This window comes from Candoia aspera, chromosome 9 (assembly GCF_035149785.1).
Source record: "Candoia aspera isolate rCanAsp1 chromosome 9, rCanAsp1.hap2, whole genome shotgun sequence".
Lineage (NCBI taxonomy): Eukaryota > Metazoa > Chordata > Lepidosauria > Squamata > Boidae > Candoia > Candoia aspera.
The window spans coordinates 19,446,914-19,474,349 of NC_086161.1; the positions used below are offsets into that span (position 1 = coordinate 19,446,914).

The following is a 27,436-nucleotide window of genomic DNA, read 5'->3' on the forward strand; positions in this document are numbered from 1 at the left end:
GCAATCATCCCCTGCGCCTCGATCCCGTCAGCACAACAGCTGGCAAAACTTTTCCTGGTACACGTGTACCGCCTCCACGGGTGCCCCTCCCACTTGGTGACCGATAGGGGCACACAATTTACCTTGAGGTTTTGGCGGGCTTTTTTAAAAATGATAGGCACCCGACAAGCCCTGTCAACCTCCTGGCATCCCCAGACGGACGAATCTACAGAGATCCTTAATGCCACACTGGAGCAATTTCTCCGCTCCTATATAAATTACCACCAAGGTGACTGGGTGGACCTACTCCCGTTTGCAGAGGTCGCATACAACAACGCGATACATCAAAGCATGGGACAAACCCCCTTTGGGGTGGTGTCGGGTCGGGAGTTCGTCCCCATCCCTGAGCTACCCCAGCCCCCATCCCCAGCAGTGGCAGCCTGTGATTGGGGTGTGAAACTCGCAGAGTCCTGGCCGGTCATCAAGGACATGCTTGAAGAGGCGCAAACCGCATACAAACTGCAAGCGGACAAACACCGGCGTCAACAACCAACGCTTCGGGTAGGGGACCTGGTCTACCTATCCACCAGATTCATCAAATCACCACAACCATCTGGCCCCCAAATTTATTGGGCCATTCCAGGTGACACAAATCGTGAACCCAGTCACGGTGCGCTTGGACCTGCCCCATAATTTAAAGCGGCTGCACCCGGTGTTCCACTGCGGCTTACTTAAGCCGGCAAGTGGCCCCTCCCGGTGGCACCCACGCACGCCCCCCCCCCCCCCGCCAGTGATGATAGACGGACAGCAACACTTCGAGGTCAAGGAGGTACTTGACTCCCGCAAGCTGCGGGGCTCCCTCCAATACCTGGTAAAATGGAAACACTTTCCACACCCGGAGTGGGTCGCTGCCCACGACATCCAGGCTCCCGACCTGATCCGCAACTTCCATACCGCCTATCCCTCCAAACCCTCGGCCATCTCCTAAAGCGGGGCAGTATGTCATGATCACTGTTGCGATGCTTGTGACATCGCAACGGCTTGCATGACAATACAGGGAAATGGGTCCCTGGCAGATTAAGGCAAAGGCAACTATGAAACACAAAGGAAAGCAACAGGTGCAGGAAACTAAGTAACAACCGAGACCGGCGGCGCGGAAGACAGCGATACAAAGTTGCCAACAAGCAATTGACTAAACAAGAGAGGCGCGCCAGAGCTGTCAAAGGATTAAGAGCCTGATCGCCCGGCAATGAATCATTACCGTTCAGGAAGGTGATCGAGGTGACGCCCGGGGCGCAGGGGGGCTTAACGACCTCTCACCTGACAGGGACGGAACCGGTGGGACTCGTGGGACGCACCTGGAATAAGGTGGGGTGGAGCGCTGACCGGCGCGGGCTATTTAAATCCTGTTCCGGCACGCTCCCCTCACTCTCAGCTTTTTAAAGGGAATGCACTCTATTCCTCAATAAAGCCAGAACCTAAAGTCTACTCTAGCATCTGTGTCTTTACTGGATCGCAGGCAGAACCTGACAGATACTCAGAATTCTTCCTCACTGTCTTCTACCAGTAGTAGGTACAACAGTAGTGCTTTGCCAGATTTTTTTTTCTTACTCAGCCAGGAAAAGATGCTTTTTTCCAAACACTAGAAGAAGCTGGGACTATGATAAATGGTGCATAACATTTAATTATAACAGTGAAGTTCAAACTGTCTGTCTGTCTGTCTATCATATTTATACGGCCACCCATCTCTGGGTGGCATACAAGCAGACCGTTAAAAAACAAATTTTAAACATTCAAAAAGTACAAAAATTAATATTTTCATGAAAAGGCTAAGAGAGAGTGTTGGATTGTGAACAATAGAGCCATCTCATGAAATTTCTGTTCCCTTGTGACCTCCAGGCCTGTTGACACAACCAAATTTTTAAGGGTCTTCCGGAGGTCAGCATGGGGCTGACCTCAGCTCAGGGATGATGTGCCATAGGGTGGGTGCCATGGCAGAAAAGGTTCATCTCATGGGTCCTGCCAGATGTAACTCCTTAACAGACAGGACCCGCGACATACCTCTTCTGCCGGATCTGATGGGATGAGCAGAAGTAATTGGGAAGAGGCAGTCCCTCAACCTGTCCCCATGCCATGAAGAGCTTTAAAGTTCAAAACCAAGGCTTGAGTTGGACCTGGAAGCAAACCAATGCTGCTTGTGAAGCAGAGGTATAATGTGTGGACACATAACTGCCAAAACTGCCGCATTCTATACCAGCTGAAGCTTCTGGATACTCTTCAAGGGCAGCCCCATGTAGAGCACATTATAGTAGTCAACCTGGGAAGTGACCAGGGCAGAGCCTCCTGATCCAGGAGCAGGCACAACTGGCTCACAACAAGAATTTAGAGGGGATTTTCAATTTTTAAAAAAAAAGTTGCCTCATGCATGAGAGTTGAGCTTAGATTTTTGGTAGCACTAAGTTTACAAATCAGTTAACTACTTGCTTCCTTCTCCTAGCAGAGGTTCAAAGCCTCTAGGAGCCATCAATAACATTCTTTAAATTACTTTTACTTTGGAGTACACTTTTTTATACTCACACACACACACACACACAGATATATTATTCAAAGTCAATTATATTTTTTTATTTCTTGCCCAGCCCTAACCAAACAAAATCATTTACAAACCTTATCTGTTAGAATCCCTATCCTATAAAAAATCAGTAATATTTTGTAATTTGCTTTGATAAAGTTATTGTGTACTTTGTGCATTCTGGTTTTTAATGACAGTGGTAGGGTTTCACAGTAACTGTTTTATGGGATATATAAAAGTGTGATTATTCAAAGTCAATTATATTTTTTATTTCTTGCCCAGCCCTAACCAAACAAAACCATTTGTTTTATCAATGGAAGAGGCTGCACAAATTCATTTACATTTTAAGGGGTTGCAGTGTTGCATAATTTTTTCCCCCTTGGCTTACAATAGCCCCCCAGAGATCGCATGGTCACACCTTGATAATGTTCAGGATGTTACTGAAGCGCTAGCTGTTCTCCAGGCTTTGGGGCAGGGCAATGGTTGAGCCCCTGTAGGATGGGGCTTTGTCCATATGTCTTTCTTCGGAGCACTCCTGACTTCCTCACTGTTGTGGTATTGTTCTTCCTTTTTTTATGTATAAACCCAGAGTTGTTAGGAGTCTGGAAGCTTCTAAACTGATTTCTTAAAAAGAAAGAAAGAATACCAGTGGATCATTTGGTGTGATCAATTATGTGACATACTGATAAGCAGCTCGTTCAATTTAAATAGCATGTACATTTACTGATGTTTTAAGCCAGAGGTACATAATCTGTGCCCTTTTTGGATGCTACAAATTGTAATTTTTAATAGAAGGGGAATTGCTAAATAGGTAAAAAATCATTATTGTCAATGGTGTTTAATTAATAATTTTTAAAACCTTATTTTTTGTTCTTGTTCCCTTACTTTTGGGAAGCTACTCTTTGATGGAACACCTTTCAAGGGCCAAAGATGGCCATGTCGCACAAGCCTGATGTAGGCTAATGTGACCCAGTTTTATTTATTGGGAGCTATTCTCTAATCCAGATGTGCAGTTCCAATCAGATTTCCTCTGTAGAAGAAATCAGCAGATGGTAGCAGATGCTGGATTTTGTTTTCTCACTCCTAAAAATAATTTTAAAGTGGCAGATATATCTAATCTCTTATTTAGGGGATCCTTAAATCTTCTGCTTGAAAAAAAAACTTCTAAAAATCTGAATGTGGATATTAGAAACATTTCTTCAAAGAAAAAAGACTTGGGAATCTACCTACCTTGATAATTTCTTAACCATTTAAAGAGTTGCTAGCTGCCCATCCATAAAAGTCCTGTAGATTGCAGCATGTTGTCCTGTTCATTTGTTGTTTTAATCCAGTCTTTCTCAACCTTTTGATCCTAGAGGAATCCTTGAAATATTTTTTAGGCCTCGGGGAACCCCTGCACATTCAGGCTCAAATATAGGCCAGAAGTTACAACATTATTATATTCGCTTCATGTGTAAGCCTATATATATGCATTAACAGTGTTCTTAAACAAACTAAAGAATGAAACTTACCTCTTTAATGTGAAGTTGCCTGGATTTGAAAGAACTTTTTAAATAAATTGTGATCTCCCAGGGAACCCCTAGTGACCTCTCATGGAACCTGAGGGTGTCACAGAACCCTGGTTGAGAAACCCTGTTTTAATCTATGAGCTATTTACCATAAATAATGGGTGTAAATTGTCAATCAGAAGATCATTCTCTCACTGCTAATCCTGAGAAATCAGTTTGTTTCTCAACTGTGTAGTTGGGATGGCAGCTTTTTAGCAGAGTCTTTGAAGAGATGTATTAGTATCTCTATTGAGGTTGGTTGTAATGGTTCTTTGTCAGCTTTTTTAAAAATCGACATCTTTAGAGCAGGTCTAGAAGTTTAATTCTGCATCAGCGTTCCTGGCTTCTTATCTATGGACATTTTTATTTATTTATTTATTATTTTCTATCCCGCCTTTATTATTTTTATAAATAACTCAAGGCAGCAAACATACCTTCCTCCTCCTATTTTCCCCACAACAACCACCTTGTGAGGTGAGTTGGGCTGAGAAAGAGGGAGCAGCTCAAGGTCACCCAGCCACCTTTCATGCCTAAGGCGGGACTAGAACTCACAGCCTCCTGGTTTGGCTCACTTCTCCTGGGGAAGGGAAAATGGGAGAGAGTTTCATTTTATCCTCTGCTAAGATTTTTACTTTCTATGGTAGAAAGAAAAAAGATGTTTGTTCCTTGTTTTCTTCTGAGACTTCCAAGGTCTTCCTGCAAGTAATGCATTCAATCTGATGGTCGCTTGTGTCCCATACAGGTGCTGTTCCTATGTGGGGCGCAGAGGAGGAGGACCCCAGGCCATATCTGTTGGGAAAAACTGTGACAAATTTGGCATTGTGGTACATGAGCTTGGCCACGTCATTGGGTTTTGGCACGAGCACACTCGCCCAGACCGGGATGCCCATGTGTCCATTATTCGTGAAAATATCCAACCAGGTAGAAGCTCTTCTGTTCTTGTTTGCACCTTGAATGAAGCATGAAGACCAGACAGGAGCTGCCTATCTTGTAGAACATGGGAGTTCTGCTCCCTGTCCCCTGCCTTTGCAACATCCACTCATATTTTCATCCATTTCCATCTACACCTCTTTACTTCCCTTTCTTCTTGCTAATTTATTCCCACTCCCCTGCTTTTCCCCCCAAATGCATATCAATGTGTCCAGGGCTTGCATATTCTCCTGCCAAGATGACTTGCATTCTTCCCAATCTATTGGAAGAATTCAGGCAGTCTTTCATAGTTGGAAAGAACCCTAACAGTGGCCAAGTATGAGCTGAATTTGCTTGTTTAGTTACACTGACCAACAAGAACCGAGAGCTGACTCAACTTTTCTTTATGCACTCTCTGTTTTCATGGGATCAGAGGGGAGAAATCAGAGGCTGCCCTTAGCAAGCAGGATGAACAAGGGAAAACACTGGATGTGCTAACACTTGGGGAACAGTATTTGCTCTATACCTGCTAAGATAGCTTGCATTTTTCATGCTTCTACCTCTTGCTCCTTCTGCAGGGCAGGAGTACAACTTCCTGAAGATGGAACGTGAAGAGGTGGACTACTTAGGCGAAAAATACGATTTTGACAGCATAATGCACTATGCCAGGAACACCTTTTCCAAGTGAGACTCCCAATTTTATCTTGCTTTACGTGTTTGCTTAGCCCATGCATATTTACCCACGTAGCTTTTTTTCTTCAGCTGAATGCCACACCTTGCGTAAAATGTTTTCAAGTTTTATTTAAACCTATCTCATTCCCCACTAAATGAACCCAAAATAATTAGGGGGACATGAAAGTCCAAGGACAACTGACCATCCCAAGTCAGATTAGATCATCCCTTGCAAGTAATCTATATCTGAACCAAGCACAGCCCTGGTTTTCCATGTTCCCATCTGTTCCCTAAGTATCCTCGCGAGCAGCTATTCATAGATCTGGGAAGATATCTTGGAAATTTGCCTTTTCTGGTCAATACCTTTGAATAGGTGAGAATTTATGTCTTGCGGTCATTTATACTGCATATTGTGAACAGATAAAAATGTCGGGTCAGTGTAGTATGGTCCTGTCTACTCAGATGGCTGCGCCTTCCCCAGGTGCAGAAAATAGCCAGTTCGTGCTGTGTGACTTGCCTTTCCCATCACTGATGTTTGTGGTCAATATCAAGTAAATTAGCACATAAATTATGCCTTAGTCATGGAACTGCATGGAATACTAAAATGCTTTCTATGTGGGACTGCCTTTGAAGGCCACAGGGGAGCTACAGCAGCAACACAAACAGTGATGGGCACACTTTGATACACCCATGTAACACCCTTGCTACATGAGTACATTGGTTACCATTTTACTTCTGGGCGCATTTCAAGGTGCTGGTTGTCACTATAAAGCCTGACATGGCATGGGACTTGGTTATTTGCCGGACCACCTACCTCCAATTGTGTCTACCCATCCAGTAAGATCCAATAGGGTTGGCCTGCTTCAGGTACCATCTAGAGAGACCCAGGAGGTTACCTTCTGTCACTGCCCTCTGGAACAGCATTCCTTCCACGATCTGTACAGCCTTGAATTCTGCTATTCTTCAAAAGAACCTGGCTGTTTCTGCAGCCTCTGTGCCAGGATGTTACACAAACCTCCAACTGAGATTATGGTTTGTTATGAACTGACTTAACTTTATGGCTGTCTTTGTCATTGTTTAAACTGTTTCTATTACCAGTTTTAACCTTTGTAAGCTGCCCAGAGTCTTGTATGAGGGGGCAGCTGTACAAATTACATAAATAAATGTCTTTTGTCTGTAATGGTACGGTCAAGATACAAGTCTGACCCCCTTGTTCAGAGTAGGCCTCAGTCTGGATACGGTTGGGATATCAAAGAATGCTGAGAATGGCTTTCTGTTTTGATGATAGACTATTACATAGCATCTACCTTCTTTTTTTAAAAAAATTAGTTAACTACTTGAAAAAGTATCCTCACCTCCTGCAGTTAGGATTGTATGCTTCTTTTGGCTACTTCCATTTAATGTGGCCATCAGAAGTATAACAATTCACTTCCTGAAGCAAAGTTGATCCCTTTCCTCTCTTCTGTGAGGATTGGAAATTACAGTTCTGGAAAAGACTGATGTTGACATAATGCCATAGCTTTGTGGCAACTGGAAGATGTGTCGTATTAGCATGGCACATAAAATGTTACATTCTGAGCAAGGTTATGACAGAGCCAAGATCATCTTCTGCCTTCTCTCTGCATCTAGTACATAAAATTGTGAGCCTCCATGACAAGTTAGCAGGTGAGTTATAAGAACTGGAAAAAGGAGAAGAGATGACATGGCAGAGATACCTTCTGTAGTCTAATGTCTATGGTGAAATTATTCCCCACACACAGACACACACTGCTATCTATAAACGCTGGGAGACGTATTGGGGTTTTTTTCTGCTTTGTCTTTTTCCATGCTCAAGCTGCCAAGCACACATGGTACCCTGAGGTTCTCTTCTATCCTAGCCTGGCTTTTGAATGGCACCATAGTGGGCCTTTGGAAGTCCTGGCCCAATCAGGCACAGAAAGAATGGTTGGGTGGACTTCTGCATTTGCCTGAGCAAGGGCTGGGGGCTTGGGAGTGAAAGAAACAGCTGCCTCACTCACGTGGCAGGGAATGAATTGGTGCCAGAAGGCATGAGGAGAAATTGGGGGACAAGAGAAGGGTGGGGGTAAGGGAACTGCTGTCAGGGGCAACAAAGAGGACCCAAGGAAGTTTGCTTTGTATCCTGTTTAGAGATGTGGGCTGTCATTTGGTGATGGCAACTGAATGTACTTTTTTGGACAGAAAAATGTGTTGTGTGATGGTTCCAAGGTCTTCCAGTTGCCATAAAGCTACAATATTATGTCAACGTCAGTCTTTTCCAGAACTGTAATTTCCAGTCCTCACAGAACAGAGGCAAGGGATCAACTTTGCTTCAGGAAGTAAATTGTTACACTTCTGATGGCCACACACCCCCTTGAAATAGTCCCAGCAGGTTTTAGCTTTAGGGTTTGGCCATGACCAAGTGGCTCCCTGCTTGCTTCTGGAACCAGGAGAAAGGGTGATTGTCTGCCCCTGGAAAGCACAGGAGGGCTGTGCAGTGAGGAAACACCAGGCTTCAACGACATGGTTCTGTTTTGCTGGTGGCTTCTGTCCTTGTTCAGCAGACACAAAAGTGTAGGAAGCTTCCTTGTGAAAGAGGTAGTTTCTCCCTCAGAACAACCCCGTGCCAAAAGCAAGAAGCCAGCTGCTTGAGACTGAGCAGATTTCAGTGGTGTGAACTTGTAGAATTGGACCCGATGAGTGGCATGACTTTGGATTCTTATTTTCCCAATTCAGCTTAAATCCAGTTCTGAAACAAAAATTGAAACTAGCTTCTGCAAGTAAAGACCCTGTGGGAGTTTTGTTCCTCTTGGTACAGTCTGAGCGCCCCTGCTCCCCATATCTGGCCCCTTATCCCACTGTCTGTTGTAATAAAAACTGAGATTTTTGTGCATTACTGAAAAGTCTTCATCTACACTTGGGAAGATTGAGAAGATATTTTGATCATTCCATGATGTAAACATGATGGACAAGGATTAGGGAAGACCCAGCTCCATTCCTACTTAGCCATAAACTTCACTGGGGTGACTATAGTCCAGTGTTTCTTAAAGTGTGGTCCTAGGATCTCTGGGGGTCCCCCTGACCCTCTCAGGGGTCTGTGAAATCAAAATTATTTTGCAACCTATGTTGAAAAATAATACAGTATTAAAATCCCATCAAACAATAGTGAGAAGCAGTGGCTGCAGCAAATGCATCAATTTTAATTTTTAATACTGATAAATATAACCCATAGAAACAAAAGCTCTTTTGAGGTCCTCCATAATTTTTAAAAGTGGAAAGGGATCCTGGGAGAAAAAAGTTTAAGAAACACTGCTTTAGTCCAACCAACCCCTCTCAACCCACATATTTTGAGCTAAAATGTGAAGGCAGAAACTACACACACTGCTGTATATTTTCTGCTGCATTGACCCCAAGAGATGACCCTGAACTTAAATCAGTGTCTACCAAACTAGGGGAAAACACCCTTGTCTGCCTCCATTACCCTATTCATAATAAACTGAAGAGTCATCTTCCATGACTTCTCCTGCCTGAAAGCAGAGTAAAAGCTCACCATCTCTTTCTGCATTGCAAGTACCAACACCAATATGGCTTTCTATCAACGCTTTAAGAAGTTCCATGTTCTCCCTCATTCCTCTCCCTGTTTTTCTGCTGATAACATTAGAGGCTGTGATGGAATGTGAGGGTGGCCTTGGAGGACAGAGGGAAGAGATGCTGCCTACGGAATGATCAGATGAAAGGAAAGGGAGTCTGAGGGAGAGTGATGAAGAAACTAAAGAAGAAACTTAGGAAAGACCAGCCCTGAACATTCAGGCAATAAATAGGGTGGAAGATGTGTACTTTCAGACTTGCAAGATTCTGTTAATATAGCCTTACAGTAAGGGAGAATTAGCTCATCTGGTCGTGTTTCCTGTCTGGTTTACCTGGAAGGGCTGACAGGCAAAGGACAGAATGGAAAGGATCATCCCTCCCCTGACCCTCATCAACTATATCCCACTCGGAACCAAATTAAGTTCACAGCTTTTGGCCAAATGGCCTAATCCCACAGAACGAAATTTGATGAATGAGCAGATAGATTATAACTAGAATCCCAGCGGAAAGAAAGGATCATAAACATATCTGGCATTTCCTGCTGGTTGCAGCCCTTTCCCCCCAGAGTCAATAGATGATTGTTCTCTAGAAAATAATCTCCAGAGCTTGAATGTCAGTAATCTTATACATGCAAGGTTAACCCTTTCCTTGAGAATCTAATAAAAACTATAGTTTTGCTTTAGGCCTGTTGCTTTCCACCGGCTTGCCTTCCCCCATCTGTGATCAAACCCTTCCACTCTTTGCAAAGCATAACCATCTGATATTCTGAATGCAGAGTCCATTCTTGCTTGTTCAGAGTTATCTCCTATGTCTGCCCACAGAAGGGTTTTGTCTTATATTTCATTACTGCCCCATGAAATGTTGAGACTTCGTAGGTGTAACTGACTAATTACTGTAAGGTTGCATCTGAAGTCCAGGGGGTGAAGTGATTTACAGTAGGTGTTGGACTAGGACCTAGGAGACCCAGGTTCCAGTATGTTCAGCCATGGAAGCTTTCTGGGTGACTTTGGGCCAGTCCCTGTCTCTGAGCTCCAGACTAGTCTGGTCTAGTGGTGGAGTGGCTGGCCTAGGAATGGGGAAAGCCAGGTTCCAGTCTGTGCTCCACCATGGAAGTCCCTGAATGATTTTGAGCCAGATTTTCTCTTGAGGGCCCAACCTATCTCGCCAAGTTCATGGTGTCATGGGATAAAATGAAGGGAAATCTTCACAGGGATCTTGGAAGAAAGGCAGGCTGGTGATCTTACAAATAAACCAACTCCTGGAAAAAAAGCCAACAGAGTTGAGGGTAGATTCCCCAATCACGTCTTGCCTACGTTAGACCACAACTTTTCTCTTATCACATCATGCCTTTGCCTGTTGTCAAGCTTCACTGTTGTTTCCTGACTCTCGTCTCTGGATTCTCCTTTGTTTTTTGTGGCTTTTTCCGTGAGGAGGCTGGATTGGCAAGCAACATTAAATATGAGGGTTACTGTCTGCTCTGCAAATGGCCACAGGCTGGGGAGGTGTGGCCCACCGAATGTTCATTCTTGCTCAGCAGTTTTCTGCATCTCGGCATGTCTGGGCTGGTGTTGCCTGCATTATCCAGGCTACTGAGGACATGCCTCTGGGATCTCTTCTGCAAAATTAACAGAGTTACAGATGGGTACTTATTGTGCCAAGGCTTCCTCTTGTATGATGAAGAGCTCTATTATCAACCCTGTTGCTCTTCTCCTGGTGGAATATCTGTGCCTTTAGCATCTTTACCTTTACGGTTACCTACAATCACTGTTGCATAAATGCAGTTTAATAATACAGTTTCATAACACAATTTTGCCCGGTTTGATGTACCAGCTTCCAGAAACTCCGGACTATGAACCAGGAACCCCAGTGAGCTACCTAAGATGGTTGATGTTCACCACTAGGTTGCAGTGATAGCCTCTCGATTAGTAGGCAGTGTGAATCTTCTGGGTCACATGAATCTGGCCTAGGAATCTGTTGTCCAGTTGGCAGAGGCGTATCTTCCTTTTTATGCCCTTCCATTCAAAATCCTTCTCTGACTCTAGTTTTAGCGATTGGTTTCAGGAATCTGGGTTGGGAGACACAATTTGAGCTCTGGATTTAACTATTGCAGCCACCTTCAGGCACAAACCATTATTGCTGTTGCTGTATAATCTCTTCTGAAGCATATTCAACAAACCCTGGTAATTTAGGGTTAATTCAAGCTTTATTCCAAAGCCTAAGAATTGTGCAAATACTACTATTGTCATGAGTAAGGATAGCGAACAGGGGGCTCCCTTCCAGACTGTTAAGCGCATGCGTAGCACTGAGGAATTGGTGAGCCATTCCAAGAGGCACAGATTGGGACCGCCTTAACCTGCGGGGTTTATATGGCTGGGTTTTTCCCACGCTTGTTCAGTTTGTTAGGATTACTGTTATGTATTCGCAATAAAACATTAGAGACCAGTTCCCTGTCTCAGAGTGTTTCCTGGGAGTCAGGACAACTATACTATAAATGTGGTTGAGCTGAAATGCTGTGAGATCAAATAATTCTGCCATCCGTTTCGGGAAGTCTATTGTTACGGCTCCTGGCGCTCCGATAATTGCAGGGAAAACATTTGCCAAATGTATTTCATTTGTTAAATCCTGATGTTATGCAGTCTTTCCCAGTTCCCTTTATGCTACTTTAGTGTCATTTACTATTGCAACATCTTATAACTTGTCTGAGCAATTTTGCTAGCCATTGATTAAGGTGGTCAGTAGCCTTGTCTTCCTCGTTGCATAATTTACATTAGCTGTTTCCAGTTTTTTAAGTTTTCATTTTTATGACATTTCTTGTTAGTGCTTGTTCTTGTGCTACAAAAATTAAGCTTTCTGTTTCGTTCTTGATGGATCCAGTCTGAAGCCATTGCAATTATTCACCTTGCATTCAGTTTCTTCAGGTATTGACCATGTAGAGATTTGTCTTTTGTACTGCCATGTTCGGTTTTGGTGCCACCACATTCAAAAAATAATCATGTAAACTTCATACAATAATCACATTCAAACAATAATCACGTAAAATTTCATTCTCTACTGTCTGTTTGTTTGTTTATTCAATTTATATAGTCACCCATCTCAGACCAGTGACTCTGGGCACTTACAATAATAAAAACAATCAGACAATAAAAACAATACAAAAAAATAAATATGAATATGAATATAGCTAAGAGATCTTAAAAACCATTGCTGTTAGCACAACCATGAAGCGGGGCCCTTTGCACATTCAGGCCCCAGGCCCAGGCACAAAGCCAGGTCTTCAAGGCCTTCTGGAAAGCCAACAGGGTCAAGGCCATCCTAATATCAGGAGGAAGGATGTTCCAGAGGGCAGGCACCACAGCAGAAAAGGCACATCTCCTGGTCCCTGCCAGCCAACGTTCCTTGGCTGACGGGATCCGGAGCATGCCCAGCCTGCCGGACCAGATTGGACGGGTAGAGACAACTGGGGAAAGACGGTCCCTAAGGTAACCTGGTCCTGAACCATGAAGGGTTTTAAAAGCGACAACCAGCACCTTGAATTGCACCCGGAAACACACCAGCAACCAATGCAGCTCCCGAAACAGTGGTGTTACATGTGCCGAGTAGCCGACACTATTGACAACCCAGGCAACTGCATTCTGCACCAGCTGAAGCTTCTGAATGTTTCACTGGCAACAAGCCACAACAACCAATTTTCATTGGTAAATACAAAAACTCTGTGTCACTTTTTGGGTGCAGAGCATGACGTATTGCTTTCAGGTCCTGTGATCTAAAACATTAGCTCCACTCACATTCAAGTCAAAACCTATAATATGGCTTTGCTGGCATTATCACCATTCACCTTTGATTTTAGAACTTCTACCCTGTTTTTCTCTCTCACTTGGGCAGGCAAAATATTGCTTGCTTCAAAAGAAGCAAATACAACTTTCCTCTTTTGCATGCTTTGATTTTGTTGCCATTCTATCTAAGTAGTCAATTTCTCTCTCTCTCTCTCTTTTTGTTTTTTGCTAAAGTTGCACACTTGTCCAATCCAAATTACATTTTGATGTCATCACTAAAGATTTAAGCTGTATTGAAAAGTGATTGCATTTCATTAGCTCATTTTCCATATAGTTTCCAATCATCCATGTAGATCAAACATGCTTGGAAAATTCATTGCCTGACAACATTTATTCGGAATTACTGTTGTTGGAATCAGAGTCATATCAAAGAGCAGTGGAGACAGTCTCCTCGCAAAGTTCCTCTTCTGATTGTGACTTTGCCAAGTTCTTCTGCAAGTTCTTTTGCCATCGGTGTTGTCTTCCATTTGTTCACTGCATTATTGAACAGCTTTATAATTTTCTCATTAATTTCAGAAATTCCCAAATATTTTTTTAATTGAATGATTAGGTAAAGGATTGAATGCTTTTTTTTTGTAATCAATTCAAGCCATGTAAAGGTTTGTTTTTCATTTGTTTAGCATATTTAATGCTTCATCAATCAAAAGTTGGTTTTTTATACCGTTAGAATTTTTGAAATTCCCTTTTTGTTCCATAGGTACAATGAATTTGAGATCAGGTGTTTGAGGATGTTAATGGGAATTATTCTTGTCAACAGCTTTAATGTTGTGGGTAGACAAATGATTGGACAAAAATTGTTGGTTGTTGTTTATTTGGTTTTGTCTGCAACAGTTGATGGAATTATTTACAAGATGATCCAATGTAAAATGGGTAGACGTTTGTGCCAAAATCCATGAACCTCATCTTTTCCTGGTGTACTCCTTTATTTTCTTTTACAGTTTCTGCTGTTACTACAATATTTTCCATTTGTTCAAGTTTTTTTCTTCTTTTTTTATATTAGGTAGACATATGACCATTTTTTAGTGTTTTATTTGCTATCCCAAATGTTTTTCCAAATCCTGATTTTTAGGAGGTTCCATTGGTTTTGTGTTTTCAGCTGAACTTTGGGGGAAAAAAATGTTGATTTGTCTGAAATGGCCTATTTTGCCAAATTTCTTGATCCTGATTTCATATCATTTCATTTTTTAGATCCTGCCACCACTCTTTGCTTTAATTCTTCCATGGCTTCTGCAATTATTTTGCTGTCCAGCTGATACTGCTTTTTCAAACCTGTTTTTATTGTCCTCATCTTTCAGGCTTTGCCACTGTAAATGTAGTAGGTTGCTAATATCTTTTAGAAATAGATTTATTTTATATTATTGTTGTTGTTATTTCCAAGATGTGATAGAAAACAAAACATATAAAAAGACAATAAGTACAAATCACTTTGGCGACTTAGTTCCGAACCCAGTAAACAAATATTAACACTAAAACGATCAACACAACAGCAATACATTTAAAATATGGAGATAGGATGATGTGTCTATACATCCATAATAATTTTAAATAAATGTCCCTCTACATCCACAGCTTTGAAATATCTTCAGCCGAATGAACATGGCAGTCATGACATGGAGTGATCTGCTATCTTTCTCCTTCCCTCTCTTCCCATCTCCACCATCACAGACCCATTTTTGTCAGTTGTGTCAACAGCAACTTGCAGTGTTTGGAGAACTTGTGTCTCTGCGTTCCCAGGTTTGCCAGCATTTCTCTGGAGAGCTTTACTTAATCCCACCAGCTTTGTGAGCATCTTCCAAGAACAAGCCTGGCAGTTTTTAAACCTGCTTAGGAAATGAAGAACCCAGCTGTCAGCTTGGCAAACAAACACGTAGCTCTTTTGTAACTCAGATTCCAAGATTTTTTGAAAACCTTCATGCATGTTTATATGTGCTGATGACATTATCTCTAAGATGATATCATTATGTTTGCTAGACAGTTATTTGGAGAAGAACTGGCAGAGTGAATATGTTTTACCCAGGATGACGCACAACTTTTTGGTGATGTTAATGATAGCTTCTCTGCATCAGACTTCCCTTTCTTCCTCCATGGAATTTCATTGCTTCAGTTGATCTGTTTCAGTTGCTAGTTTAGATCCTTTGCCAAATTGAGGAAAGTGTAACAATAAGTATATCGGGCCAGGAAAAAATGCCTGAAAGTCATTCAAGGCAGAAGGATGAAAACTGTAGATCACCAGAGAAAATAGCCCATCTTTTTTCTTCATTCAACTGTAAATTGAGAGCAGTGGAAAACAATGAATAGTTCCGTCCTTCGGTTTTTCCCATCCTATCCCCTGACTCCATTAGCAAAATAAATTGTGTGAATTAGAAATATAGGAAGCTGCCTTACACTTCCACAGAGCACCATTTCCATATTCCAATCCTTTACAGTGTTTTGAAGCCAGCCATGCAATCGTCTTCATTCCAGTTGACCAGGAAATATTGAAAACAAGCAGGGAAAATCGTGAGTCTGTCAATGCTCACCCCAGCCCTGGTGGAGAAATGGTTCACTCAATGCCCCAACTTTGAACCACACCTCTTGCAGTTAAAAAAAAAAAAAAATCCCCATCCCCTTTCCATACACAAAAAAAAATAAAAAATAAATTGCTAGCCACTGGACTCCCATTTTCAGCCAATGTGTTTGGCTGTTTTGAAAACAAAATCTGAGCCACTGATATGAAGGGGGCGTTGCTTGGTCATCAAGCCATCATTTTCTCTTCCAATTCCCTTTGGATGGTGTGGATAATGGCACAATATGACAGCTTTGCAGCCAAGTGTTTTTGCCAACAGTGTACAAAGTAATGGCATGGTTGAAGGTCACAGCAAAAAGCTCCCAGGTGTGGGGAAGAAATGCAATAGCTCACTTGAGCCCAGCGGATGGAGGTGTGATGAGGCAATAGTCCAGTGCTCACTGCTTCCATAATCAGAGAAGATCAAGCCAGCAAGATTTTTACTGGGATTGTGAAACTGAAGAGAAGGGTTAAGATTGGGTTTGCTGATGAAATTGCCTCCAAAACCTATTAGAAAGGTCAGACTTTAAAGCGTGGGTGGTGGGGGTGAGGCAGGAATTCCCACAAATGGGAAAACTGCCTGTCCCCAACTTGGAAATGAGAAAACAGAAGTGTTGCAATTTGAATTACTCACAGCTGAGCTTAAAGAAAATGGGCTCAGAGGTCTTGAGGAGGAGGACATTGTGAAAACACTAACATGCAGCGCCAAGCCTGCGCTTGCACAAGTGTGAAGAGACCCTGGGTGTTTAACTAGTTTAGTATTGTGTACTTCTGGGGTTAGTAGCACACTGCCCATGAGTGCTGGGCATTTAGGAACCCCACAGTGTCATTAAGGGGTCATCAGAGGTGGAAAAGATGGCTGATCTCTAGTCTACTCTGAAGTTGGCTGCTGTCCATGGTTTGGGGCAGAAATCTTCCACGTTACCTGCTACCCAATCCTTCTAGCTAGAAATAGCTGCAATTAAATGTGTGTCCTTCTGTGAGCAAACCATTTAGTCTGGCACCATCATCCCACCAAAATCCATTCAAGGTGAAAAATTCAGATTTCCAGGGTGCAATCTTATGATTAGCTTTAGGTTTTGCCTTAAAAAAAGAGACTTTTGCACAATGTTCAAGGCTTTCCAGAAAGTCCTTAGAGCTACTCCTAGCACTTGAGAGTATCTACTCCAGACCTGTCCTGTTTATATGAGGAAGTCCCACAAGATGCAGGAGACCTTTTTTCAGAAAAGTAATTGTCTTCTCTTCTAAACTTCCCTTTCCTCCCTAATTTCTCTCCTCTCATCAACCTGACATGTGGTATCCATCTTTGGTACAATAACCCTTGTCCCTCTCCCATCTCATGTCATCCCCTACCTTACACAAAGCAAGGCGGCCAGACGATGATCCTTTTCCTCCTACCTGGTTTCTCTATGGATATATTACTGCTACTTGCAATACTACTTCTGTGTTGAAGGTTGATGTTTTTATGCTTTTCCCTGTTTTTATTTTTCAAGACAATTTAAAGTTCCATGAAAAACCAACCTGACCCTTCTGCTGCTATTTCTGCAAACAAAATCTTTAAGCTTTGGCTCCTAGCTCATTTGGCCTAGTCTAGCTGACCCAATTTTTTTCTGGCAGCTTAGAGAAGGAATCTGCAAATCTCTAGTCCCAGCTCCACCTCGGGTCATATTTCATGCATGTCTATAGGAGAGCCTTCAGAAAAGGTTCAGGCATATATTAAATGCTTCAGTAAAGGCACATGCAGGAAATTATTGCTATTATTATAGATTTCCTTCTGTTCCTAACAGATCATAACAACAACGGTTAATACAAGTAGCAGTGTTAGCTTTTCCACTGCTAATGGCCTCTGTTGTGATTTGAATTATTCTTTACTCAGGTACATTTCTTGAGATGACTTTTGTATTGTCTCAGCTCTAGTTAGAAAGCTGTGAGACCTTTCAAATGGATTGGTTCACACACTACAAAATCCAGGATTTCTCATGATCCACTAGCTTCCTTAAATAGTTTGATCCTTTCAGAAGAACCCCATCAGCCTGATACTGCTGAGACTCCCAGTTCTGTCTGACATGTTGTAAAGAGACAGTGACCGTCGGTGTCAGAATGACCAAGAAGATGGATTCCGGTTAATAAAAATCTCACCTGTAAATTCAGCATTGTAATGTAATTCAGGGTATGCAGAGCATACCCTGCTTCCATGCAATACGTTGGGAAAAACAGCTGCAGATCTTTACGTTTGCAAGCCAGGAACCACGACAAAAGAATCTAGGCAACTTTTGCCAAACATTTTAAGTCAGATAGCAAAAAGGGTCAAGCATAATTTTAATAGAGACGTCCAGCCAGGAGGCAGGAGAAGCAAAATATATTTCACTTTGGCTTATGAAATGGGAGGCTCTAGCCTTCCATCCCTTAGAGAATGTGTGCTTGTGATGGGATGTTTCACCAATTTTTTCCAACATATTTTCAGTCCCCTAAGCCTTCAGAGCCCAGTGTGTGACATGACAGGATGTTACTGCCATTCAAAGCCACGTGACCAAATGTATTGGATACCCTCCCGCTTTTTCCCCATTTACACAAATAAATGAAGTAGGAAGGGCAGGAGAGATGTGTTTAAATAAATAAAAAGGGCTGCTTGAGGGAATGGGAACCCCTGCTGTCAGGGACAAGAGGGCTTCAAAACCTGACCAGCGGTTTTTCCATAATGGAGCTTTTTTTGCTCCTTCATTTACATAAGTGGGATGTACATATGCATGTGTTTCTGTCTCTGTGTTTTCTATTTTTCTCCTCTGTTTTCTATTCTTCCTACAAATGCGCATTTTCTGTTGGGGCTTTTATTCTCTGTTTGTGTCTTTTCTTCACTGTCTTGGTGTATAAGAACACACACACAATACATGAGATGATAATGCCCCACACGTACACCGTGGTAGCCATTTTGTAACTTGCCATGCCCTCCTTTTACAGCAGCCATTTTGCAGGCCTGCCAGAACGCTTTTAATTGTTTTAAAAGGCTTCGTTTTATACAACAGCACATGCCTACAGTAAGCCCAATCAAGGAACTTGTATGTAAAAAGAGGAGGCTATGCAACTTGTGTCATCTGAGTTGTAGAGGACAGAGCATGTAGCCTCTGATTTAGAGGAGATGAGGGAAAACCCATTCTGTCTCTTATAGGGTTGCTGGGGGACTCTGTGTGTGAAGATGCATCTCTGAGTTTACATTTGAGTTATTTTGGTCATAAGTCCATCAGGGTCACATGATGTCTCACTTAATGACTGCAGCACTTCATGACTGAATTGCTGGTCCCAACTGTGGTCATTAAGCGCTGTATATTGCTGTGGGGGTGGGAGATTAATAGTTGCCTTGAGTCCAAAAGGCAGATTAGGCAAGAATTTCCACCAATGGGAAAACAGCCCATCCATAAGCTATTGGTTGAAAGGAAAAGAAAAACTGTTCCAATTTCAAGTCAACTTGTGCATAACCAGAAACGCCTGGACCAAACCACCTGGTCCTGTGAGGTCAGATGGGTCTGCAGCTGTTTTAGAACTGCTGCAAGAACTGTTCAGGTTTGCAAGATTTTGGGTGGGCAGTTCCTTCCCTGTGGTGAGGTTACAGGGCTTCTGGATTTACGCCCTTGTGCCGTTCTAATTACAAGGGCATCCGTGGCTGTTTTTAGTAACTTGTCCTATGTTCTTGCAGCCAGTCCTTGGAATTCTTTGTAAGGGCAACCAGTTTAAAAATTACATGGAAACCCTGGGAGAAGAAATGAATGAGCGAAGGTTCTGATGTGGCCAAGAACAGGAATCAAGGCCTGAGGCAGGCATGGCCACAAGCTTTAGATGCACCCAACTTGGAACTGAGCTACTACAGAAATAGCTAATGATGATTCCCCCACCCCTTTCCCGTTAGCTTTCATTTTGGCTCCCATCTCCATTTCTGTACAGAAAAGTAGCAATCACAGCAATATAGACTTAAAAAATTTAATGCCCTGCTAATAACATAATTGCAGAACCCAGTGCTCTCATGCACCCCAGACAATCTACAAATTAAGTCTCTAATAATATTTCTGCGATTACCAAATTAGTGTTACTCTTGTCACCTAGAGAGACAATAAGAATGAATGAATGAATGCCACCAGAATCTTCTGCAGACAGTAGGACATTAGAAGGATATTGGACATGATGGCCTACAGAGTTTTTTTCATTTCAGTAATTCTTTATCTTTCTTATTTCAAAATCCTTTGGAAATCCCTGTGAGCAGTGAAGGAACCTTTTACCATCTTTGTTGGACTTGTGAGAAGGCTAGAGTTCTGGGATCAAATATGTATTACTATTCAAAAGATTCTTAAAGTAAATATACAAAGAAAACCAGAACTTTTTCTTTTGGGATTGATGGAAAAGGAATCAGAGAAACAACATGGAGTTTTGCTGTTATATATGATCACGGCTGCAAGATTGTTATATGCACAATGATGGAAAGATCCACAAATACCTACAATTGAAGCTTGGATTGTTAAATTAATGGACTTGGCTCAGATGGCTAAATTAACAGCTTTAATAAGAGAACACTCTATTTCTACATTTATAATAACTTGGCAACCACTTTTGGAGTGCTTGCTTGTAATAGAAAAAAATAATGTTTTGACTTTGGGTTTTAGAGATTAAATGGTTCATAGTAATAGAAATAATGTTATGATAGGTTAACTAATTGTAAAATATTAGACTTGTAAATTGACCTATATCTGTATCAGAGAAAGTCAGAAGTCACTTTCCGTTTCTGTTTTCTTTCTATTGCTACTTTTATAGTTGTTCTTTTTTTTTAGTTCTCTATTCTATGTTCTCCTTTTTTTTGTATCTTAACTATATTTTGAAAATAATAAAGTTCTATAACAAAAAAGGAAATCCCTGTGAGCACAAGTTAGATAACATTAACCGTTGTTAATGCCTATAGAGGTATGATATCAAGACCACCACGATGATTGAAATGTGGGACTTCTCTAATGCCATGCATGAATGCCTTCCAGTGTAAAAAAAGATTAGTTCAAAAGATATCTATTCACTGGAAAGAGGGAAAAATAAGAAAAGTGGATGATTATAAGTCCAAGGATATGTTAGTCATCATCACAGTTACTTTCTCCCTTGAAAAATAACCAGTCTGTTGTTTCCAGATGGCTGACTTCCAGTAACCAATTGTTTTATGAACCAAGGCCTTTGGTTGTGTCTGTGCAAGGCAGTTAGGAGCTGAGAATATTCTCCTTTACTCCTTTTCAGGGGGATCTTCCTAGACACCATTCTTCCCAAATACAATGTGAATGGGATGCAGCCCTCCATTGGACAGCGAACCCGGTTGAGCAAAGGAGATATTGCCCAGGCACGCAAACTCTACAAATGCTCTGGTAAGTATTGCTGGTTGCATCTTCAAAAAGAGGAGTCTAGAAATGCTGCCAGATGGAGCTTCTATTGTATAATTGCCCTGTTCCATTGCAAGAGATCCTACCGGTTCTTCTGTGTTTTATTTTTCTTAGAAAATAAGGTAGCAAGGGAAGATTGAATGGCTGTACAGGGAATTGTACAACCATTCCTAGATTGGAAATCCTAGGAGCTAGCCATCCTCAAGCACCCCAGGTTATTGCTGCTACCACTGAATATTTGCTTATTGCTGTGAATTGGCCAGGTTAAATGCTTCATGGAATCTGTGAATGGATACAGCACGCCCTAAGATTATAAGTCACTTTACTAAACAATAAATCTATAGCAACAAATCTTGCATATTTATCATAAGAAACCCAAACATCCTCCTTCAGCAAATGCTACTGTTTTGGGGAGCTCTCATTTTTCTCCAGAGAAATGGTATTGCTCAAAAAATATATTTCCTTTCCCAGTTGGAGCAGTGATTGCTTCAAGGAATGCTTCAAGTATTAGAGTCTGCTATCGTGTCTCCCCTCAGCCCTCGCTTCTTTAAGCTTCTTTAAGCTTCCACACATTCCAGATGATGCCCTGTAGTATCACAGGTGGCAGGCATTCCTGGATTCTGACCATAATACCAGTCATTAGCTATAAAAAGGAAATTTGTACTGGAGACGAACTATCTCAGGAGAAAGAGTGGAGAAGTCCCCTTCCTTGCATGATTTATTTGTTTTACAAATGTGTTTCACACCTCTGTGAGTCAGATGCTCAGGGTGAGGAGTAACTTCAGAGCATGGTGGATCCAGTACTCATATTATTGTACCAATTCTATCTTACAGAGACCTCTCACTCATGTTTCCTTTTTCTGTTTCCCCCACCACCACAAGACTTGGTAATATAGGTATCATTCAGGTAGCTTCCTTCCATGATAGCCAGCTTGGTCTAGTGCTGACGGTGTTGAACTAGAGATAGGCGATTCTAAATCTAGACATGCCCTTAGGCACAAAGCCAGCTGGGTGACCTTGGCCAGTCAATCCCTCTCAGCCCTAGGAGGAAAGCAAGGGCAAACCACTTCCAAGATGTTGCCAAGAAAACTGCACAAACTTGTCCAGGCAGTCACCAGGAGCCAAGGCTGACTTGAAGGCACAAATACCACTTCCTTCCATACAGCTTTCCCACATCTTTCTTCTGTATCTCTCAACCTTTCTGCTGGTGATTTAAACTCCTGACACTAGCCATAGAATATGACTATCTAGTTAGGCCCTGAACCTCCAAAACAGTCCAATTCCCATCCACCCAAATCATGTCAAAATTTAGTAGCTGGGAAATTGGGGAAAGGGAACTAATATGTGCTAAAACTTCAGTCGATCATCCTCATGCTAGTCAGATGGACTGAAGTGTAATTTTTAAATTTTTAACTGTACTACCTCTAAATCTTATAATTAAATTTCATCTTTGTTAATATATTTCACGTTTTACTTTTGTCCACTTCAAATATTTCTCCAACTACATATAATCATTCATCATAAAATCATAGGGTTGGAAGGGACCTTGGAGGTCTTCTGTTGCAACCCCATGTCCAGGGCAGCACTACACAGACCATCCCAGACAAATTGCTAACCAACCTTGGTTTGAAAACCTTCAGCGACGGAGTACCCGTGTCTCAAGAAAGCAGGCTGTCCTGTTGCATTGTTTAACAGCTGTCTTAGTAACCAGGGCCTCCCCAGCCTTCTCCCTCTTCCCCCCAGTGCTGCCACGAATTGGATGCTGACAAATGGTGTCTGCAGCGAAATGCCCACGGAGGGCTTCTGATGACTTGGGCTTCTTCTCTGGGCATTTTCAAAGTAAGATGCAGAGGGGAGAAGGGCAGAAGTTCCCTGTGGGGAGATGTTCTGCTGGGCTTTATAAAGCCCAGCATGTTAAGCAAACTTGAGAAGGATAAGCTAAGGCTCACTTTTCCAAAGTGGGGTAGCTAGTCAAGGCCAGGAAGTTCCTCCTTATTTTAAGTTTGCAGCTCTCTGTAAAGCTTCCACCCATTGGTTCTTGTCCTACCCTTGTGCACTGCGGAGAATAAATCCACACCCTCTTCCCTTCGACAGCCCTTCAAGTATTAGAAGTCTGCTATCATGTCTCCCCTTAGTCCTCTCTTCTTTAAGCTAAACAACTGACTTGTGCACCACAATCTCCTGTTTTCCCTTTGGAGAGTTACTGTGGCAGAAGGTTTGTTTTTTTCAGACCACTGATATCCACCTGTGTAGCTAAACCCAGAACGTTTCCATCCTTCTGTTGTATTTTATAATCCCCCAAGGTTTCACTTAATGCTCCAATCTTACCTCTTCCCAGTGCTTTTCAAATGGATACAAGCATGACATAATGCAGGGGTTTGGAGCTGGATGGATGGCTCTGACCTTCACCAAGTCTTTGGAGACTGTCCAATCCACGCCAGTTTTGGCTCTCAAAATCGAACAGATGTCAGAACAGAAGGCAAGGAACCGGGAGCCAAAGACAGAGAAGTGTGTGAAACTGTTGCTTCCTGTTTGATTCCCAAGACTTGATCTGGCTTGGAGTTTCCCAGCATCCATCCCCTACTGAGTGTCTGTTTCCGTGGAGAGGACAGACATTTACAAACAGAACTGAGTTGTTTTTTCAGTAAGGAATGCGGTGTTTCCTGCAGGAAATTCTTTGAATGGGTGATTGAGCCAGTAGGAAGAAGAGGGAAGAAATACAGTGATGGGGTGGGATGTATGCAAGGAAATGACTAGCGAGAAACAGAATTGCAGATGAAGGAAAGAGCTAGTTCTGAATTAGGGATATTAGGCCACTGATGGCTTTGTGCAACGCACTAGTGCCTTTTTCTCCCCTTCTCCTTTCCCCACTGCCAAGCCCCCAACTTCCCATCCTTTGGCTTTTGTTTTTTTCTGATGTCTATAATAAATCTCTCTACATTTTGGTGATAGTTGCAGAAAGTGGCAAGGAAACAGCAGAAGACTAAAGCTCTGGACTGCTGCCCACATAACATAACCACAGAGATTCTCCCTTAGTAACCAGGGCCTCCCCAGCCTTCTCCCTCTTCCCCCCAGTGCTGCCACAAATTGGATGCTGACAAATGGTGTCTGCAGCGAAATGCCCACGGAGGGCTTCTGATGACTTGGGCTTCTTCTCTGGGCATTTTCAAAGTAAGATGCAGAGGGGAGAAGGGCAGAAGTTCCCTGTGGGGAGATGTTCTGCTGGGCTTTATAAAGCCCAGCATGTTAAGCAAACTTGAGAAGGATAAGCTGAGGCTCACTTTTCAAAGTGGGGTAGCTAGTCAGCCCTCCAAGAGGGAAGAAGACTTGAGAATCTTGGTGAGGGAAATGCACTGAAGATACAGCTGTTGGGCTCACTCTCAGCTGCCTTTCACCTGGCAGAAAAAGTATACAAAGCCCCAAGACACTTGAGGCTTTGCTTGACTCGGGCAAGCTATCAGAATGCTTCTCACCTTCCCCCATTGAGTTAATGAGCTGTCCAGGATCCGATCTGATTTCCAGGAACTGCCACAAGTGATGGATTGATGAAGCCCAGATCTTCTACCTGCTGCATGAAGTAAACTTTATTTGCCACTTCCTGTAGAGTAACTACTTTCATTACAAGGATCTGCAAGTGAATTGTGCCTCAGAGTTAAGGGAGAACTCACCTCTCCCAAATGCTCTGAAAGACAAGTGCAATGATCAAAAGACAGAAGAGGGTGCGTCTCTCCTTCTCATTCAGGAGTCAAGCTGCCTATCCCTTTAAGGATGCTCAGTGCCTTCAAAAAGCTATAAATGCCTATAGATCAAGTGCAATGAAAGTAGCTTTCTTGTGCTTCAGTCATAAGAAGCTAAGAGAAAACTTGTTGGGTCAAGCCAACCACCCATTTAATCTAGCAGGATTAGTTAGCTCACAAACACGGAGAGGGGAAGGATATCCCTTCTACTAGGTAGCTGTTCCTTTAGATATATTATGTGTCATTCCACAAGTACCTAACACTGCAGCCTCAACTACAGTAAACAGTGATAACCTCCATGAATTTGTCCCCTCCTCTTTTAAAAGCATTAGTATTGGTGGCCATCACCATATGTGATAGCAGCAGATCCCACAATTTAATGATGAAATTTATTTCCATAATCTGTAAGCTTTATGTAAATTATGGCCATATGTATAAGCAAAGAAGTGTTCACAAGTGTATCATAAAAAATTGCTGTGGCCAGAACATTTTGTCCAGCCTTGTCAGATATAATCTGGTATTATTTAGATATGGTTCTAAAGAGTAATTCTAAGACAGAGGTTGAAAGAGATTCCATTTCTCTGCAAATTAAAGCAATTCTTTACTCTTTGAGATGCATAGACCCACCTCTGTGGATATGAAACATAGATGTTGTAATACTTTATTGACTACACAATCTATCACTTTCTGCTCTTTATGCTCTGGGTGACCATCTGATGTTTGGGAATCTTTGCTGAGATAGTCACCCTTTGGCCTTGATCAAGAAAATGCAGATTAATTTTGACATGTCAGAGTGAGATGTGAGTAACTCACAGTTCATTGATTTATACTTCCACATGTTAGTTCAAAGTCCAAGAATGTACAATCACCCCATATGCCATTTGACGTGGAAATGTGGTCAGAGGCATTAGTCAATCACTTGTTTCTCTTAGACATCTCCCAAGCCAATTTGTGAGAACTTACATGAAGCTCCCCCAAATTCCCAGACATTCTCTTGTGGCCTGGGCATCAGAGCCTTTATATTATAAAGGCAGTAAAAAATCTCTCATCCAAAGGTCAGTGCTAGAACAAGATATAATTTGAAACATGTTTTCCTAAGAAATCAAGTCCATATAACATTACAGTATTTCTATGAAAAATGATAATCCAAAATAGTTTTTAAAAGAACAGCATTTTTTTAAAAAGTACTTTGTCTCAGACTGGGTTAAAGATTAAAAGTCAAGTTTTCTAATTAGGATAAACTATTTATTTCAACCTCCTCTAAGGACCTTTTTTTTAAGCAATCATGAAGTAGGCCCAAAACATTGTTCCAATTTTGTCTCTAGGTTGTATGTTATGTTTTTCAAGAATAGAGGGAACTTTTATTTATTTATTTGATTGGTTGGTTTTGTTTAAACAAATCTATAGGGCCACTCAACTTACACACGGTGACTCTGGGCGGCTTACAAAATTAAAATCCATAATATAAAGAACCCATCAACCCATCAAGCTTTTCTCGGAGAATAACTTTTTCCAGATTGGATTTCAGATTTTCTGGGTTCTTAGAATGCAGTCTGTCCCAGGGGGGGAAAAACTTACATTTGGAAGATGGTTACATCTGGGCTTCTTTCTGAGATAGTGATGTTCTGTTTGTAGAGTTTTTTCTGGGTGAAATGAATGCACATCTTTCTCAGTATAGTCCAGGAAAAAGTTGTATTTTATAAGCATACTGATTGAATAAGCTGGATTTGATATTTTACTTTGTTAAGCCCCTTGGTAGCTCATTAAGGAAACGTTTTTAATAAACAAGTTGGACTTGGCTGAGAGATCCTTTCTCCTGACCAGCTGGAACAGGTCTCTCTGATTTCAGCAGTTACTACCTTAAATTGTCTTTAACATATAAATTAAGAAAAAACATGAGAGTTTTGCTACCTACGCTTGTCAATGTTTATTTTACAGCTGTGCTTTGCTCTTTTAAAAAATTAAAAGATTCTTAGGATGTAGAATTTTGCCATCAATAATCATAAACTTATGCTTTTCTGTATATAAAAGTTGTAGAGTTAGAAGCATACCCCATTGAGGAACAGCAAGAGACCTGTTCAGGCACAATCAACATTTAATGAAAGTGAAGTTTAAAAATGTTGGCTTTTGATCCACCAAGTCATGTTCTGAGCACTTTTAGAAGGAGAAAAACATAATTTGCCCTGTATCAACCTCTAGAGAGCCAGTTTGGTGTAGTGATTAAGGCATCAGGCTAGAAAATGGGAAACTATCAGTTCAAGTCCCGCCTTAGGCACGAAGCCAGGCTGGTGACCTTGGGCCAGTCACTTTCTCTCAGCCCTGGGTAGGAGGAAATGGCAAACCACTTCCAAAAAACCTTGCCAAAAAAACTACAGGGACATGTCCAGGCAGTCACACACACACAATCAACTTCTAACCAAGCCTTGTCCAGCAGAGTCATATTCCTTCCAGATGGTACTTAGCAGAAAAACTACCATGGTCCCTAATAATACGTGAGATGATGGGAGGCAGAGGGAGTTGATTCCTGTGTCTGGATTACAGCAGGGAATGGGAAGCTGGTTGCTACCATTGTGCCCCATGGCATTCCCTGCTATGTGGAGCCTTTAAAGTCTTGGGTGGGACTGGAGTTCTGGCATGGCTGGAAAGAGGAGGGAG

General features: G+C 42.0%; 1 protein-coding gene across 2 annotated transcripts in view; it reads left to right on the forward strand.

Moving 5' to 3' along the window:
* The window catches only part of BMP1 (bone morphogenetic protein 1), a 148,005-nt gene that overhangs the window by 90,395 nt on the left and 30,174 nt on the right, over window positions 1-27,436 (forward strand). For both annotated transcript variants that reach the window (XM_063311215.1, XM_063311214.1), the window contains exons 5-7: window positions 4,841-5,019; window positions 5,586-5,691; window positions 20,905-21,029. In XM_063311215.1, coding sequence (XP_063167285.1) covers window positions 4,841-5,019; window positions 5,586-5,691; window positions 20,905-21,029 — 410 coding nt within the window. The remainder of the gene's footprint in view (window positions 1-4,840; window positions 5,020-5,585; window positions 5,692-20,904; window positions 21,030-27,436) is intronic.